The 16,990-nt window shown below is 39.5% G+C and overlaps 1 protein-coding gene across 2 annotated transcripts; it reads right to left on the bottom strand.

Moving 5' to 3' along the window:
• Positions 1 to 906: 906 nt before the first annotated feature.
• On the bottom strand, positions 907 to 15,762 carry LOC133990248 (integrin alpha-6-like). 2 transcript variants are annotated; one of them, XM_062428486.1, is made up of 26 exons: positions 15,520 to 15,762; positions 9,921 to 10,048; positions 9,723 to 9,802; positions 8,632 to 8,893; positions 8,272 to 8,403; positions 7,948 to 8,161; positions 7,622 to 7,815; positions 7,409 to 7,506; positions 6,988 to 7,115; positions 6,818 to 6,907; positions 6,548 to 6,609; positions 5,946 to 6,115; positions 5,675 to 5,812; positions 5,441 to 5,556; positions 5,126 to 5,282; positions 4,966 to 5,043; positions 4,788 to 4,867; positions 4,214 to 4,288; positions 3,929 to 4,031; positions 3,611 to 3,781; positions 3,324 to 3,425; positions 3,102 to 3,212; positions 2,471 to 2,569; positions 2,109 to 2,234; positions 1,864 to 1,944; positions 1,201 to 1,307 (listed from the first exon to the last, which is right to left on the bottom strand). In XM_062428486.1, the coding sequence occupies exons 1-25, from the start codon at positions 15,693 to 15,695 to the stop codon at positions 1,876 to 1,878; spliced, it is 3,159 nt and encodes a 1,052-aa protein (XP_062284470.1). In that variant the 5' UTR covers positions 15,696 to 15,762; the 3' UTR covers positions 1,201 to 1,307; positions 1,864 to 1,875. The 2 variants fall into 2 exon arrangements, with proteins under 2 accessions (XP_062284469.1, XP_062284470.1); XM_062428485.1 differs by lacking the exon at positions 1,864 to 1,944 and having other exon boundaries at positions 907 to 1,307.
• Between the last annotated feature and the right edge of the window lie 1,228 nt (positions 15,763 to 16,990).

Genomic DNA, 16,990 nt, shown 5'->3' with positions numbered 1-16,990 from the left:
AAGAAACACAGAAGTGACGTCAGAGACACAACTTGACATTTCCACCTCTGTTAATGGTCTTGTTGCCACCAGCATGACTGTGTTTGCAGTCCAACACACACAAAATACACTTGAACCCATTTCTAGTTAGCAAGATATACTGCACACATCCTATTTGTCACATCTTGAAAAACACTCACAGCAATTATGTATCTCTCTGTATATTTAAGTTTTAAATTATGTGACAATTCACTAGTTTTACAGTGATGGGTTTTTTTTATTATGAACTTTAAATTATCTTAAGAATGATTTGCTGATTTAAGCAATCAAGTATTTGCTGTAAATGCTTTTTTTATGTATTAATAAATAATGTTTTAAACTTTCTGCTGTTGCCTTTAACGCTCATTCAACTTGGCATGAAAATGTCACAAACGGAACACATGGAGAACATTTAGAAGTTTTATTAAAGAAACTCTGTGTTCGCTTTCACTTTTCCTATTTTACAGCCAGTGAATAACACATGTATTTACAAACTGAGTGCTCGACAACTGTGGATAAGTTGCAGTTCCATTATATTATAGAGAACCAGGGGCACCATGAGCTTGAAAGATACAAACTGACTTAGATTAAAAAAAATAAAAAATTTAAAAAAAATTAAGGCAGATGCATTTTAGAAATGATGAAAATTTGACTTTCAAATTGGGGAAATTGAATACATTTTAGTTTAAAAAGTCACCCGTGTCAGCATTGCATGACTCTTTGGCCTGTAGAGCACGTAACAGAAAGTACTCCAAACAAAGAATAAATACAAACAGTTCTGCAAAACATTAAAAAAATGTACAAAAACCTAGAAACCCTCCCATACTCCCACCCTCTCTCACCCAGTCAACACTGAATGTAGTAAATGTACAAAACAAGCTCCAAACATCTAACAGACAGTAGTTGTGCAGGACCCTCTCCCACACTGCAACTCTCCTTCCAGTGATTCATACAGTCTTTAAAATCAGCCCCTGAAGCAGAATGTCCAACAAGTATTTAGTATCACAAACAATTTTTTTTTTTAACAAATGATTTTCTTTGAGTGCTGTGCAAAAACAGGGCAGTAAAAACCAGAGGAGTTGGTCAGTGACAGGAATCTGTGTGGAGTCAGATTTTGTTGGCTGTTAAGAATAATGTTCATTGTCATGCCAGGTTGTCATCCATGGCTTCTTTTCCAGATTTTCCCATTTCCCATTCCCAGGGTTTACAGCTCTCTCCTCCCGTTTGATCCGAACAGCATTGTAACTGGGAACCTTCTCTTCATATTTGGCACGCTTAAAAAAGCCACACTGCGAAAGAGACAGGGAAAATAAAATCAATATTTTCTTGGAGAAAAGGGCTATTTAAAGACACTCAGAGAAAGCAAAGAGGTGGATGAGACATCGAATGCCATCGTCCTCTTTCACAGGTGAGAACCACGATGCAGTGAATCCATTAAAAGATGTAGAAAGCCATCTGCGTTCCTCTATCAGTAAGGAAACATGTTTTAACACCAGTTTATTAATGTAGAGAGAAAGAAACCTTTAGCAACAAGAAATGGAAACGAGAGCAGACAGAGATGCAGAGCAGCCCCCATGGTGTAGTTCCTCACAGCATTAAATGACAGTCATTGCTTCATAGGCATCACCTCCCCCTGGCCATGCACGGTAACAATCCACACATAATCATGTGTGAAAATGTCTTAAAAATAACCAGTCAGCTTAAATAACGGCATTCATGTCACAGTGTGAGAGTTTCCCACTTTGTGCCAAATACCAGAAAGCAGTGCCTCTGTAGCAAAAGAGTGAGAGAGAAAAAAGGTTTTGCCACTTTTACACTTGTTCATGGCAGGCCGGGTAAATTTACCCTCTCTCTTTTTTACGCATTTGTTGTCAGCCTCTCTTTTTCTGACGGGTCCTCTTTATTCTTTTTCCCAAAGACTCCACACTGAGGAGAGGCAATTTGTTAGAACATGTTTGCAATTGTTTTTTTTATGTGTAACTGCAGGGTTGTTGTTTTTTGGTTTAGTTTAGTTTATTTCAGTTACAATCAGGTGCATTTTTGAACAGTTGGGACAGGGTCTTTCCCAGTCACATTTCCTTTATTCCTACCTTCCAGAGAAGGAAAGCCAGCAGGCCCAGCAACAGCAGCCCTAACAGGATGGACACCACGATGATCCACCATGGCACTCCTCCATACTGGGCTGCACGTCTCTCTGGGAACACAGTCAGTCTCACCTGGAGAAAATGACAGAGTGGCATTCATTCAGTACTCATAAAACTGCCTGTTCAATCAGTGTATTTTGTCTCAATCAGAGTATCAACTACAATTATTTATATATTATTCATTGTCTCTACTTATATCAAACACACAGGTTTTAGGTTGGTTGTGACTGATAATCACCTCCTCTTATACTGTAGGTTCCAGTGCCATCACAGAGTATTTTTCTGCTGTTTGTTTTTTGTTTCATTACCTGTGTCTCAGCATCTTTCAGCACTGTGTTCTTCGTTGTGCCATCAACGTGCAGAGAGGCCTTCACTATCACTTCCAGATGATGCAAATCAGAGAAATCCTATTTTTTTAAATAAGATCAGAAGATGAAATATTTGCTGTTCCTGCTCCTCAAATAAATGCATACATTTCCTGCAAAGATCTTTGACCCCTTGATTAAAAAAAAATGTATAAACCAATTGCTGCATCCCATGAACAAGGCAGCCACAAAGCTACAAAGCTGTTTACAATTTCCTTCATTTTACTCCACTAATTTGAGTTAACTTACAGTATTTCCATATGTGAACATAGAGGTTTTCTGATAATAATCTACACTATTACTTAAACTGAAAGTGTTCATGGTAATTTATGGATGTGATTTTTTTATATATAAAGCTGATTGATTCAAACTTAAAACCTCTTATTCTTTATTTCAAATTACAGTATATCATCATTTCAGTTTGTCAACAAGTATTTGTAAATTGTGTTCTCTTTTCCCATCCAGCATAGTGAAGATAAGTCTCAATCCCAATCCCACACTGTTGGTCACCCTATCTCAAATACTGATATAACATTTGAAAAACTGAAGAATTTCCGGCAATCTGCTCTGTTACCTCTATGAAGGTGCTGTTCCAGAGACGAGAGCTGAGAGTGAAGACTGCATTACTGTCGAGGCCCTGCAGGAGGCACTTTATCTTCACACACTTTGCCCCATTACCACATGACTGTCCACAAAGAAGAGAGCACATAGTCACTACTGGATTCTCTCACATGTGTCAAATGCATATAAAATATAATAAAACAGAATACAATAGAATTTGGTAGAGTGGTGTTACCAGTGTTTTAGATCTTCTATTGTCAATAAAACGTGAAGTAGAGCCCTCCTCACTTCCCTTGGTGTTTTCTGTGGATCTTCTCGTCCTGGTGTTACTTGCCTCCTGAAAAGAAAAGGAAAAAAAACATAAAACTATTATATCTCCCCAACAGCCTTCATCTGTCAAAATTAATAAAACAAATTTTAAAATTAGCATAAAATTGTCTTTTTTCCACTTCAAGTCAAAAGGTACACCTGCAGGCAAAGGCACCGCACCTTAATGTGTTGTGTCAATGTTTTATCCCTGACCTTATTGAGAGGGTTGATCTCGTCTTTAGGAGTGCACCCAATCTGATGCACACCTGTGGAGCTGATCTTCATCAGGTAGAGCAACCACTTTCCATCCGTTGTCTCCTTTGGCCACTCGATTTCAAGGGTGGCGGTGCCTAAACCTGTCAATTGCTTTCCCAGGTTGATTATCTGTGAATCAAGACAGAGTTGATATGGCTTTGATTATCTATCTAAAACATTTTCAAGGAACAGGCATAGAGAGATAATTTTCAAATTACTGAAAAGAGCTAGCACTCATGGTAAGAATGTTTTTTGATTGAGTTTTTCTCTACTCACTCTGAACTGGTGTGTAATGGCACTGCCAATGTCACTTTCAGTCTTCATGGCATCCATTCCTTTGACCTTCCCTGTAAAGTAGACCTGAGATGGCTGGGCTTGTCTGAAAGGACAGAAATGAACAGTTAGTATTCTGTGGATAGCTTTTTGTTTTTTGCGTGTGTGTGTGTGTGTGTGTGTGTGTGTGTGTGTGTGTGTGTGTGTGTGTGTGTGTGTGTGTGTGTGTGTGTGTGTGTGTGTGTGTGTGTGTGTGTGTGTGTGTGTGTGTGTGTGTGCGTTTCGTACCCTGATACAGACAGCTGCAAAACAATGGCCACCTTTGCCTTTGCTTTGATAGGGGCTATTTTCTGATCACTGGTCCTGTCAGATCAGATGTTACACACAGGTCAACTCAGATACTGCTAGGAAACGTGTTGTACATCATTAAGATAAGTTCAAGATATTATTTGCTGTATCTGTAGTATGCATTCTTATGACTCAAGCAAGAAAAACCTCAAACTTCAGAGTTCAAAACTTCAAGACATTTCATGAACCATCTCATTCAAAACTCTGCAGCTCAGCTATTAACCAGAAGCAATCAGTCATCTTCACATTGATGCACTCCTGCAATTCTTTAAAAAATAAAAATAAAAAATAAAAAAATTCAATCTATTCAATCCTTTTAATGTGAAGCACTTGATGTATGTAATTCATTTTGTTGTAAATCTCTTTGAGCTGCATTTCCTGTATGAAAGGTGCTTTACAAATAAAGTTATCATTATTATTATCCCCACCATTCTTCATGTAAACATTGATCACCTAACACCTAATAGTGTCAATAAATGTTAATGAATGAGTAATAGTAAAATGATTCACTTACGTTAGTAGCTGAAGATCAATCTCCAGTTCAGTAGTGTTGAGAGAGATGCGTGACGTACCCAGAATAATGTAGAAGGTCATCTATATACACACACAAACACACAATGTTTAAATATTATTGATGACACTTGTTATGCGGTGGAGGTAGCCAGAGTCAAACTGTTGTTTTTTTTCCTTACCTCTGAGTTGCGTTTGAAGGGGTTTCCAAGATCACACGTGGCATATGAACCATCTTTATTGGCACTGCAAGTTACCTCCTAGAATAAATAACAAGATCCAATCAGATCCACAAACTGGTATATGAGTGTGTCTGATTGTGAGAGTGAGAGAGAAACTTACTTCTGTTGGACTGCGATACGCGGAATACGTGATGGAAGATGGGAAGGAAGCGTTCACTTTTGCTTCATGTGCATCATCTCCATTCAGATTGGTCACTGTCACCTCCAAGGCAATGTCCTTCTGGTCGCTCAGCGAGATCACAGGCACGCCGTTCTCACTTTAAACAGACATGTTATGAGCCTGAGTGCTGATAAGCGTGTGTATGTTACTCAGTGCGAGAAGCAATGTAGTAATGGTAACATAAGGAATGAAGAGAAATAAGCCATAATAAAAATTATTCATTTATTTTTTTTAAAGGAGTGTTTGTTCTCTTACGATCCTAATGGAGTGAAGGCTTTTTCATCAGTTGATCTGTGGCCGTAGCGATATTTCACCTGCAAGTTACTCTGACAAACATTGTCTTTGCCACAACCCTCCTTCAGGAAATTCACCTACGATCATATACAGACATAAGCGATTACATACAGACAGTGGGAAGAAAACTTCAATTGCATGTCTACAAAATCTATCCTTTAATGTGTTCATGCATTAGGTTTCATTCGTACGTACTAGCTCTCGTTTTGGCTCAATTTCATCGAGGATAGGTTCCAGTTGAGCAGTTGAACTCTGTCTGCGTTTACGTGTGGCGCCCTGGATTTCCACAGATGCATCGATAGCGATTCCACGCAGCTTGTCTCGAATATTTTCCTGTAGAATGACATCATCACATACAGTAAGGTTAGCTGTGTCCCAATTCAACAAAAATGTGTGTCCTCATTTGTGACATTAAGCTTGTTTAAATCAAGAGAGAAGGGAGAAATATCCCTGAAGGAGTAACTACCTGTACAGCAAGCTGACGGTTGACACACTGTTCCTTTCCTTTGGTGTCCAAAGTTATGGTCCCTTTGGACATGTAGTTATTATCTGAGGTGGAGGGCTGGGTGAAGGTCGCCCTGGGAATAAGACCATTCTTCCTGTGATCAGCGTCCACCTCAAGGGTGTACGCCACAGCTGGATGGAACAGAGATAGAGACATTAAAGACCAGAGGATAAAAAACATTTTGCAAGGCTTTAACCTCTTCATTACAGTGTTTCATTATTATTACTACATTATTTCTATATTATAAGTATCTCTGTATCAAGCATATCTATAATTTCTGACACTAAAAGACAAAACATGATAAAGAACTGAGACATGCTGCTAACTGTTCGTTTTTCTTCTTCTTTTTTCTCCTTGGGATTTACGTGTTTTTATCAACTTTTAATGGAAATTTAGATATATATTATTATCCTTTATGTTGTGATGAACTGCTGTGGGCTGGAAGGAATGGCATTTTTTTTTGTGTGTGTGTGTAAGCAAGTACACAAGAAAATGACAATATATTAAATCTTGAATTTTAAAGAAGTTTTGGTTTAGTAAAGAAAAAGATGGCTGTAACTTACTCAGTCTGGGAGAGTAGCTCTTGGGGTTGGCAGTGTAGGAAAAGCACGCCTTAACTTCCAAGCTGGGGACACAATGCAGTATATTCACAATCAGACAGTACTGGCATAGTTTTAAAGAGTTTTTCAACAAATGAAAAATTCTAATAAATGATGGTTCTGCTTAATGATTAAATATCTTAAGACCTTTACAGACTGTATCTTTTATCAGCTTGTCCTATAAATAAAATTATCCATATTTAATAAAACAAGCAAAACCAAAGACACACTTACCAGAAGGTTTTGCCGCAGTTTTTCTTCGTGAGGTCAATCTCTTTTGGTGAGAACTGGACAACCTTCTCGATGCTGATAACTGGACGGGCTCTGGGAGGACAGATTTTGATGAGCATCTCTATAAAAATGTTGATAAATGTAGAGTGAGTAAAATGGACCATTTCACTCACCTGTATACAAAGATAGAGTCGGAGAGGGATCCGACAGCCAGGTCGGGGTAGAAGTTCTTATCCAGGTCCATGTTGCCTGCCAGAGAGTAACCAAACAGCCTCACTCCTAAAGGCTTGCCAGATAATTCCTAAAGGAAAAAAGGAACATATATTTTGTATTTGCAGAAAAGCAATGAGGACTGAAATAATTATAAAAAATTATAACCCAAATTGAAAATAAAGACTGATTTAGCTGAAGTAGTTAATAGTTTGAGCACGGCGATCAAACGTCTTGCTACATTTTTTTAATTTTTTCATTGAAACGACAAGGTTATTAGAATTTCAGTTTCTTAGATGTACACATTGTTCAGAGAAAAAACACACTGAGAAGAAACAAATTTTCCACACCTTTCTCACCAATTCTACAAGTTTATCCACGTACCTGTGCAGCTTTTTTAGACTTGAGTCCTTGATGTGATCCATGGTAGATGTACACAGTTCCTGCACCATCATCGTCATAAGGAGCTCCAACTGCAAAATCTGTCACAAAAAAGAATAGTGACTTCCAGTGTTGTTGTACAATATTGAGAATGACTAGCAGACAGTAACACATTTTGTAACATATATGCACACGTAACAAGTCCTGCAGCCTCACCATGATAACCATCCTGATTGATGTCACCCAGGTTTTCCACAGCCTGGCCAAACATGGAGTCCTGAGGTCCTACTATTTTGATGGGTGACACTTTCTTCCAGTTTCCAGCTTTGTTGACATAGACGTAGATGGCTCCTCCAATTTCTCCATCCTTCTCAAAGTACTGAGGTGCTCCCACCACGATGTCCTGCCATCTAAAAAATAACAGCGTGACATGACATTATGACATGACAGTATGAAAATCGTGATCATAATAATTTCAATAAATATATCACTTTTCAAGGCAGAAGTTTCAATTTGTGTGTGACACTCTCTGCCTCACCCACCCGTCCGCGTTGAGATCCAGAACAGCCAGATCATAGCCAAAAGATGATGCAAGTCCCTCCCCTTCCAGGGTGTACTCTTCTAGTAGAATTTTGCTTGTATCCAGGCCTTTCTTCAGCAGCACCACTGCTCCGCTGTGGTTTGCTCTTGGAGCTCCTGCCACCACTGTCAGCTGGCCTTTCTTGGTCAGACTCTTCCCTGAGTCCAGAGAGAAGCCTGTGAGAAATAAATAAAGGGATCATTCTTCATGTAGTCAGAGGATGGACATGTGGTGGAACATGCCCCTTCGTGACAACCAGAGCAGAGCTGAGGAATGAGCTTTATACCCAGGTAGCTGTTGGGAGGAGCAGGAACCCAGTCGGGATTCTTATCACTTTCATCTCCCACCTCAAAAGGACCGTCATCATAAATTCCCTGCTCCACCAAGGTATCGTTATTTTGTTCCAAGCGTACCACACCTGAAAAGGAGAAGAAAAGTTTAGATGGGGAAATCTGGCTTGTAATTAAAGAATCCAAAACTAATAACACAATAATCCTAATTGACAAGTAATGTCGAACACATGACTGACAAAAGCATCACTGGCAAATTACCCTACAATAAAAGATGAGCAATACAAATACCATAAAGTAGATTGATTTCACCAATAACAAGGAACCTGACTCACACAAACACACACATTAACTACCTTTCCAATTGTATGCTCCAGGGGCTCCAAAGATGAAGTAGTGGTAGTCCTTGTCAAACGTGGCTGAGAGGCCTTGCTGGCAGGAGCCAAACATCTCATGGCCTCGGTTCCGCCCCTTACAGAAATGCCAGTAACCGCCGTCTTCTTTTGCATCTGGATATATTTTCAAATCCTGACTCAGCACATAGCAACGGCCAATAATGTCGCGGGATTCGAGGGCTGTGTTCACGTTGGCTCTGCTCTGGTACCGGTGGGCACAGGTCTACCAGGGGAACAGAAACACACAACGGAGTTGACATGATGTTGATTTAAATCGGAAGGCATCGTGTCGTGAAGTGAAAGCAATTTTTTATTTGAGGTGACCATTATGATTTTAGATGTCTTAATAAATACTGAATGACTTGAACTTCAATGTTCCCTTTAAATTTCAAAGTTAGTAGCTTAAAAGCAAGATAAGTATGTTTCCTTATGTTTGACCTCATATACGGTGTAGTTTACTGTGCTAAAACAATTAACTGATTACTGATGAATTGAACAACAGAAAGTTAACAATACTTTTGATAATCAATTAATTGTTGGAATCATTTATCGAGCAAAAATACCAACTCTTTTGCCAGTACTAGGCTTTTGTGTTTGTGAGAAAATGCTGCTTTTCTGCTTGGATGGGCAAAACAAGCTATTGGAAGATGTCATCTTATGTTCTGGGACAACATTTTAGAGACTAAACAATTAATTGAAAAAATAAAACAGATTAATCAACAATAAATATAATCATTAGCTACAGTTCCAATAGTCTGTATTTGCTTGATTGAAAGCTGCATTGTGTAGTTATTTAACTGAACTGTTCACATCTGAGAAACTGAGAAGCTTTCATGGCTGCACCATTTCATTACATGAACAATTTTCAAATTCTGTTGAACATTCCTCTGTAATCAAGCATGAAATATTCAATATTCTTGGAAACATTGGGATCTTGACGGAAATGTAATAATAGATTGTATGTAGGTTTAAAGGTAGACGGTTAAGTTTGTAATTACGAGTTGAAGTTCACATTCAAGGTCACGGTCAGACACAAAGACACACAGTCTTACCACAATCTTGCCTCCTGGCCCCTGACTGTTGACTGTCACTCCCATCCACTGGTTCTCTTTGCTTTCTCTTGTTAAATCCTCTACATAGAGACAGATGCCAGGGATAGAAATAGACACAAAGAGGTTATTGTGACCTAAATCTTGGACAAAAACTGTCTGAAATAGCCAAAAAGCGGGAGGTATATGTGGATATCTCACCATCATTGTCAAAGTCAACTCTAGTGCACGCAGAGGATGTGGAGCTCATATCACAGCTGTAGAGTCCTCCTGTCACTTTAGCTTTCTGACCGCTCAAAGCCTTTGCTCTCGGGGCACCAACCAGCAGCCTGCAACAGACACACACATGAATCTATTGAGCCAAACATCATATGCAGCTCAATCAAATGCACATTGGGAAAGAGGCTCAAACTGTAACATTCTTCTGTCATCTAGGACTCGGAATAAGAAGCGTTCTGGCAGTTCCTCTTGCACATTATGTTACACATTCCAGTCTACTGTGTTACACAGCAGCCAAACTCTCTCTCTCACACACACACACACACACACACACACACACACACACACACACACACACACACACACACACACACACACACACACAAATGCCACCACTAAACTGATGTTCCATGTCCTCACGGTCCAACTGAGTCAAAGACCCCTTTCAACCGCCTGCTGTGGTTGATTGAACCAGGCTTTCTATCTCACACACAGAAGCTGCCTTTGTGGACAAGGGCAGATGCCACACCCAGTCTTGATGATGGGCATCCAGTTCCCAGAGTTTCCTACATTGTAAATCACACAAGTCAAGGATGTCATCTTTTAAATGGATGCTGTGGAGGTTTCCAGCAGAGATACACACTGTTAATACATCTCTCTCTCTCTCTCTCTCTCTCTCTCTCTCTCTCTCTCTCTCTCTCTCTCTCTCTCTCTCTCTCTCTCTCTGGTTTGTTTCGTTCGTCTGATGACCTCCAAAATTAATGTCGTACAGCACACCGTCTTAACCAGATGAGATTAAGCAAAGCCATTTTTAGCTGGAACACAAAGCATTCTTAGATACCCACATCATCTGGGAGGGTATTTACGGAGGCATACTGACAGAGAAGGAGGCCTAATGTGATCAGCATGTTATACAGTGTGTTGACCTCAACAGTTAACAACGGAAACACTAATTGCACAGAGGAGATGATTTAAGACTTTAAAAGCTGTTGAAACAGTGTAAATCATCATGAATATTGACTTCACATGTGATGAAGATTAGCAAGGAGGAGCATTAAATCAATTTATATGACATACCCAAAATTATAAAATGTTGCCCATTCATAGTCTTGTAATGATGCCGTTATGAGATGGATTTAAATGTGTTTTAAGGGGAACACTGAGAAAAAATTGATGGATTGGTTTGGCCTTGTTTCAACAACCAGAGCACTTTAATTTCCTCCGTTATCCCACACATTATGCGTCCAATCCGGTCTTTCTCCTAATACGAGGGGAGTGAATGACGCTTAAGATACTGGAGACTCAAATTAACTCTCCACTTCTACGTGCACTGAAGAGAAAATATATTTCAAGTTGGAGCCTGTCAGCATCCACATCCAAAAGCAATGAGTCTAAATCAAATGAGTCATCACTGCAAAGGGAGGTTTTTATAACAAACAGCTGATCCCAGGTGGGAACATCTCCACTCTCATCATGCTCGGAGACACAGGAAGTCAAAGGAATGGATAGAAAGAGCTCTGCCAAGACACACCAGTTGGCCTCTGGGAAATAGGGTCATTTGTTCTGGGGTGCATTCATAGAAAATGGATAGTTCCTCCTTCTACATAATCATATTGTGATACTCTGCCTTATTCAGCTGTTCACTTTGGAATGAATGCAACCAACACTAATGCTCAAACAGAACAAACACCAACTATATCACAAGGAACACATCTTATTAGGATTATATTACTCATTGACTAAATGTGTAACTATTTAGACAGCAAGAAGGTAGAGTAGTTGCTTACGTATGATTCAAATAATAACAACTTTTTAAAATGGAAATTGGAAACTAATGTCAATGGACAAGTCAGTGTTATCTTTATTGCTACGCATTATTATTATTATTATTATTATTATTATTATTATTATTATTATTATTATTATTATTATTATTATTATTATTATAATTACAATCATTATTAGCCACTGAAGAGTGATGTGCTTTCAATGATAAGGCTGACCTGCTGCTTCTCTAACACTGACTTTGCTGTTTATTTAATCATTCAACACTAACAGAGGAAGCCCTAACACACAGGCTTAGTCTACAGGAAGGACCAAGACAAACATAGAGAGAAGGAGTGTATGTGTGTTTGACTCGCAAACAGACACACAAAAACTGGCAGAGACAGTGGGACATACAGGCAGAGTAACAGAGCAATCAGCGCACAGTGATCATTAGGGAATTATCCTATTGAGAGAGGTGTGTTGTGGTTTGTTTTGGTTTTTTTGCAGCAGTGAACCGACTGCCTGCCTGCTAGGGCACAGCCCGTTGCTTGGCAACAGCCAGTGGCACCCTATCAACTGGAGGCATTCACCTCCAAATGGTTACTTCTCCAAAACTACTCCCGTCATGTGTTACCCAACTTCTCTCTCTCTGACTCTCTGCCAGGATCAGGCCCGCAGAGTCTGACTGATTGAATAATGGCTCATGTTTGGTGCCCAGATGTAAAACTGATTTATGTTTCTCTCAGCATTCTTTCAGCCATCACCTATTTTCTTTGTTCCAGTTCTTTTCTTTGCTCTTTGATGTTGGAAACCTTAAGTAGCCTGAGGGGAAGAGAGGTAAGAAAGGACTAAGTCTGACCAGATAAACTCAAGCACAAAGCTGACTTCAATACTAAACTCCACACGTTTCCTATCTCCCCAAGTGTTTCTGGAGCACTTGACATAGCATGACACTGAAATTTCAATCTAACATGCTCTTTTTCTCTCATAGTTTCTCTATATCTCTATATCTGTTTTCTCCAGAGCCATTTTGTTTCTCAGAAACACAGACTTTTGCCTTTACTTTCTCCCACACATTTCTCACACTCAATCCAAGATCTTAAACTTCTTAAATTCTCACATGGTCTCCTCCTCTCCTCCCTCTTCTCCTTACTTGTGCATTTTGCACTTTTCCCTTTTGATTTTATTATACAGACAGCTCCATCGGGCAGGGAATGCCACACACAAACACTAATGCAAAAACACACAGGCACACATGCACACACACGCTTCCATCAGCTCCTGCCCTCACCTGCCACTACATGTAAAACTCATGCCTGCAGGGCATAAGAGACACAGTAAAGACTGCATACAAACTGGCATGCAATGCTGGCAAAGGACTATGACTCACTGTGAAAATCCAGCTGTGGGGAGACACACAGGGAGTAACAGTTACTTCAGTATATGTGTGTTGTTGCAATGTACGTTAAAAGAAAGTTATCAGCACAAGAAATCTGTCTACCTACTTCTGTTCTATTCTATCTACTCTTTGCCTCAGGTTAGGAATGTATCAAGTAGTACATTCAGCTGGCTGACACTCTTCCAAATGACTGACAACAAGGCAACGCCTCAGTGCTCCACCACAGCATGCATCAGCACCATTAAAACACACCAAACAGACACCCATGAATGCATGTGCTTTAATGAGAGACACAGTGCAGGCGTGTCCATTCCACCTCTGTTACAGCTGTATGTACGACATCGTTCACAAAACAAACATGGCCTCCTGCTCAAACATGCAAACACACATTCAAACTTGCATTATAATGGAACACGCATATGCTCCTGATGGTTCGAGTGTTATCTATGCTGAATTATAAGATTTAGAAAAAACATTCAACAGATTGATTGATTTATCAGTTAATCAATTAATTGTTCTGTTATAGAGGACAAAGAAAACCAGCATATTTCACATTAAAAAAGCAGGAAACAGCAGATTTTTGGCGCTTTTGCTCAAAAAATTATTCAGACAATGACTCAATTAAAAAAACGCCTGCCAATAAATTTTGTAATTGCTTTATTCACTCATTGTTTTGACATCTCCTGTAACAACTACACTTTATCTACACTGGTATCTGTTGTTTTCCAGTTAACAGAATCCAACTACCTTCTGTTTGCTTCTATTTAACTTAACAACCTGAAGTAGGGGGACTTTGGTGGCTTCAGTCTCGTGCTGATCACCATGTGTCTTTCATTAAGACACAGCCTTAAAGTAGGACACAAACTGACACTGAGTGTGTGTGTAGCAGCAGTAGGAGTGTGTAAATAAGTTTAAGAGCAACTCTAACCTCTGTGGGGAACCCAGTGACGCTTATCACTCTGTGCCTTTACGATTCAGCGGGTAAACACAATGCAGTGACCTTTAGGTATTAATTGTACAAATACAAGAGAGAAAAGCTTCTATATTGATCATTCCTGTGTAGAAAAACGTAAGAACTTTTTTATATTAACTGATTTTTATACCTGCTACGCGCAATTTGGGTACTGTAGGGTACTTTGAATGAATTAGTCCACAAAGCTGCATTTTATTCTATATTATGTTGTGAAACATAACTAGGTACATTTGCTCAAATACTGTACATCAATATTTGAGGTACTTTACTTGTGTATTCCATTTTATGCTACTTTACATTTTCACTACTCTACAATTCAGAGAGAAATATTGCACTTTTTACTAGAGCCCAACTAATCGATCATTAATCGATTATTAGCCAATGTTGGAATATCACATATATATTAGTATCAGCAAATATGTTGTCTGATATAGGCCGTTTTTTTTTTTTTTTAGTTACATGGGCAGCAATTTATGTATATTTGATCCTTTTTCTCAACTACATTTATATATATATACATGTTTTTATCTGTTTTTTATTTATAGTTAGATACAATTATTTAATTCCCAGTAAAGTTTACTGATGTCATTTTATATGATAAAGTTTTTTGTTAAATGGTAAAATATCTTTTTTTTTTACTTGAGTAACATTTTCAATCCATAATGGAGTATTTTTAAAGTGTATTTATCCACCTCTGACTATGAATCTACACAACTACATGCCACCCCTTACTTGCGTGTAGTATGTTGTATACAAACATGTATGACTGGTGCATTATATTCAGCTTCACGGATTAAAGGTCAGTTTATATTCAGGCTGTGCAAACCAGTGACCACTTGATGACAGTTCATTTATACAGAGTGGCCTTTGAATTTATGCCGGCGATGATTGAAATAGATGATTTGTCCTTAAATGAATGCCGAAACTTAGTCTCACCAGGCTTATAAACGCGAGTGGGCTAAAGTCAGCAAAACAAGAAAAAGAAAAAAGGAATGTGAGCGCGCACTGGAGCGTGCATGAGTACAAAACCTTTCCAGTAAAAGCTTACAAATAAGTAACCTGGAAGGAAAGACTTATTAAAGATTAACAAGGGAGCAGGCCTGTGGTTTAAACTCGCGGCAGGTGTATAAAAGGCATTGTTTTATATTATGAGGTTGAGGGTTTGACTGGCTGAGATTTTGTGAAACTACCTGCGACATACCTGAGCTCAAATGATTACGTAAGTCTGCACTGTCGACACTGTGATCCTCAAAAGTAGCTTTTAAATGGATGTTTCAATCCAAAAATGAATTTACAGTCGTCTCTATTGCTGTGACATTTTAATCACATGGTTGGTGAAGTTACTTTAAATACACAAAAACCCGTGTCTCCAAGCCAAGGGCGACGTAGAAGTAATTAAACAGCATCCAAACATTATTTTGAGAGAAAAATCTGGCTCTTACATTTTTTTATCCACCGGATTAAGCTGCTGGTGCATGGCGAGAGAGAAGCCGAATAAACTGTCTGGGTCCCCGTTCTTCCGCAGGACATTGTCGGTGTCCAGGTTGAAAGCCGACAGTTGTCCGCATCCACAGAGAAAGACAAGCAGCCACAGTCCACAGGTGATCCTACCCTCCATGAGGTACAACCGGGTACAAAAGTTCCCTTAAAGTGTTGAAAGGTGAGTCCTCGGTGTAAGAGGAGCTGAGTGCTACTGACTGAATGCTAGAGGGTTGAATGTTGTCCACTTTACTTGGAGCAGCCCCTCCCACCGGCCTCTCCTGGCAAACTCACCATCCCACCACCACACCTCACATTATCTGGAATTCCAGCTCATTGTCAAGAACATATAAGTTTGCCAAATGAATGCCTTGTTAGTCAGCTGTTTGTTTTCCACAAAACAGTAGTGTCTTTCTGGGCTAGTGATGCCTGATGCTGTGTCAAAACACATTTACAACCAAAGAAAGAGAGAGCTTCAGGCTACACTGGCAGCTCCTGACAGCAGATCTCTAAGTAAAAACACTATAATAAAGGTTTCAGTTAAACTCCTTTGGAAACAGGCGTAAACAGAACATATTCAAAGTCCCACAAGAGGGAAAATATTGGCAAAACACCCAATGACATGAGGGTGCAATCTGAACACTTGTTCCATGCTCTCACAGTAAATTGTGTTTGCCGACATCAAACATCCTAGCAGTTAACAAGGAGAAGCAAAGACATTGAGACTCAGGGTGGAGGGAGAAGAAGGAGACACATGCCTATGTAGTCAATACAGTGACTCTGAAATATTCCTTTCTGGAACTGGCTGTCCAGTCCAGGCAACAGTAGCTGTGTAATGATGGAAAGTGGGGAAAAAGACATAGAGTGAAATGTAAATAAAGGAAATAGAGATATGCAGTAACCAGTGTGTTTGATATACAGTAGCTGGCCTTTACAAACCACAGTCATACAAGCCAAAGCTATACAATTAGTCCCCTTTTTTGGATTATAACCCTTAAGGCATTCTTACTCAGATCACCACATGCAATCACCACGGGGCCAGTGTCTTCTGTAATGACTCATTAGATGAGTCACACAGCCAGGAGGAGCAAGAGACAGGACCGGGCACAGGCTTGCAAATTAACGCAACTCTCTCTCTAGACAGTTTTCAAGGCATTCCTAGAGACGCTGACCCAAAGCTTGTCCTTGCAACACAGCATTTCAGCAGACAACACAGGCTTTGTCTACACGCAGAGAAAGAGGGCAGACAGAGAGGGAGAGGGAGAAAGAAACTACCCACATACAGTAAAAAAGGCACAAATAATGTGCCGAAACAGAGAAAGGGCAAGGGAAGAGTGTGGTTGTTACACAGTCTATTACATACTCCAAACTTCAGGAACATGCATTTGGAAAGTTCTACCAAAAGGATCAACTGGCAATAAGGTGCTTTTTATG

Source organism: Scomber scombrus, chromosome 11 (genome assembly GCF_963691925.1).
Source record: "Scomber scombrus chromosome 11, fScoSco1.1, whole genome shotgun sequence".
Lineage (NCBI taxonomy): Eukaryota > Metazoa > Chordata > Actinopteri > Scombriformes > Scombridae > Scomber > Scomber scombrus.
This window is presented reverse-complemented; position numbering and strand designations above follow the sequence as displayed.

What these genes read in the sequence shown, in the direction of transcription:
- LOC133990248 (XM_062428485.1), bottom strand. Translation starts at nt 15,695, where the DNA reads ATGGAGGGTAGGATCACCTGTGGACTGTGGCTGCTTGTCTTTCTCTGT. An exon ending in CTGGATCTCAACGCGGACGG is followed by an intron (nt 7,816 to 7,947) that starts GTGGGTGAGGCA and finishes GTTATTTTTTAG; the next exon opens with ATGGCAGGACATCGTGGTGG. An exon ending in ACCGTCAGCTTGCTGTACAG is followed by an intron (nt 5,813 to 5,945) that starts GTAGTTACTCCT and finishes GTCATTCTACAG; the next exon opens with GAAAATATTCGAGACAAGCT.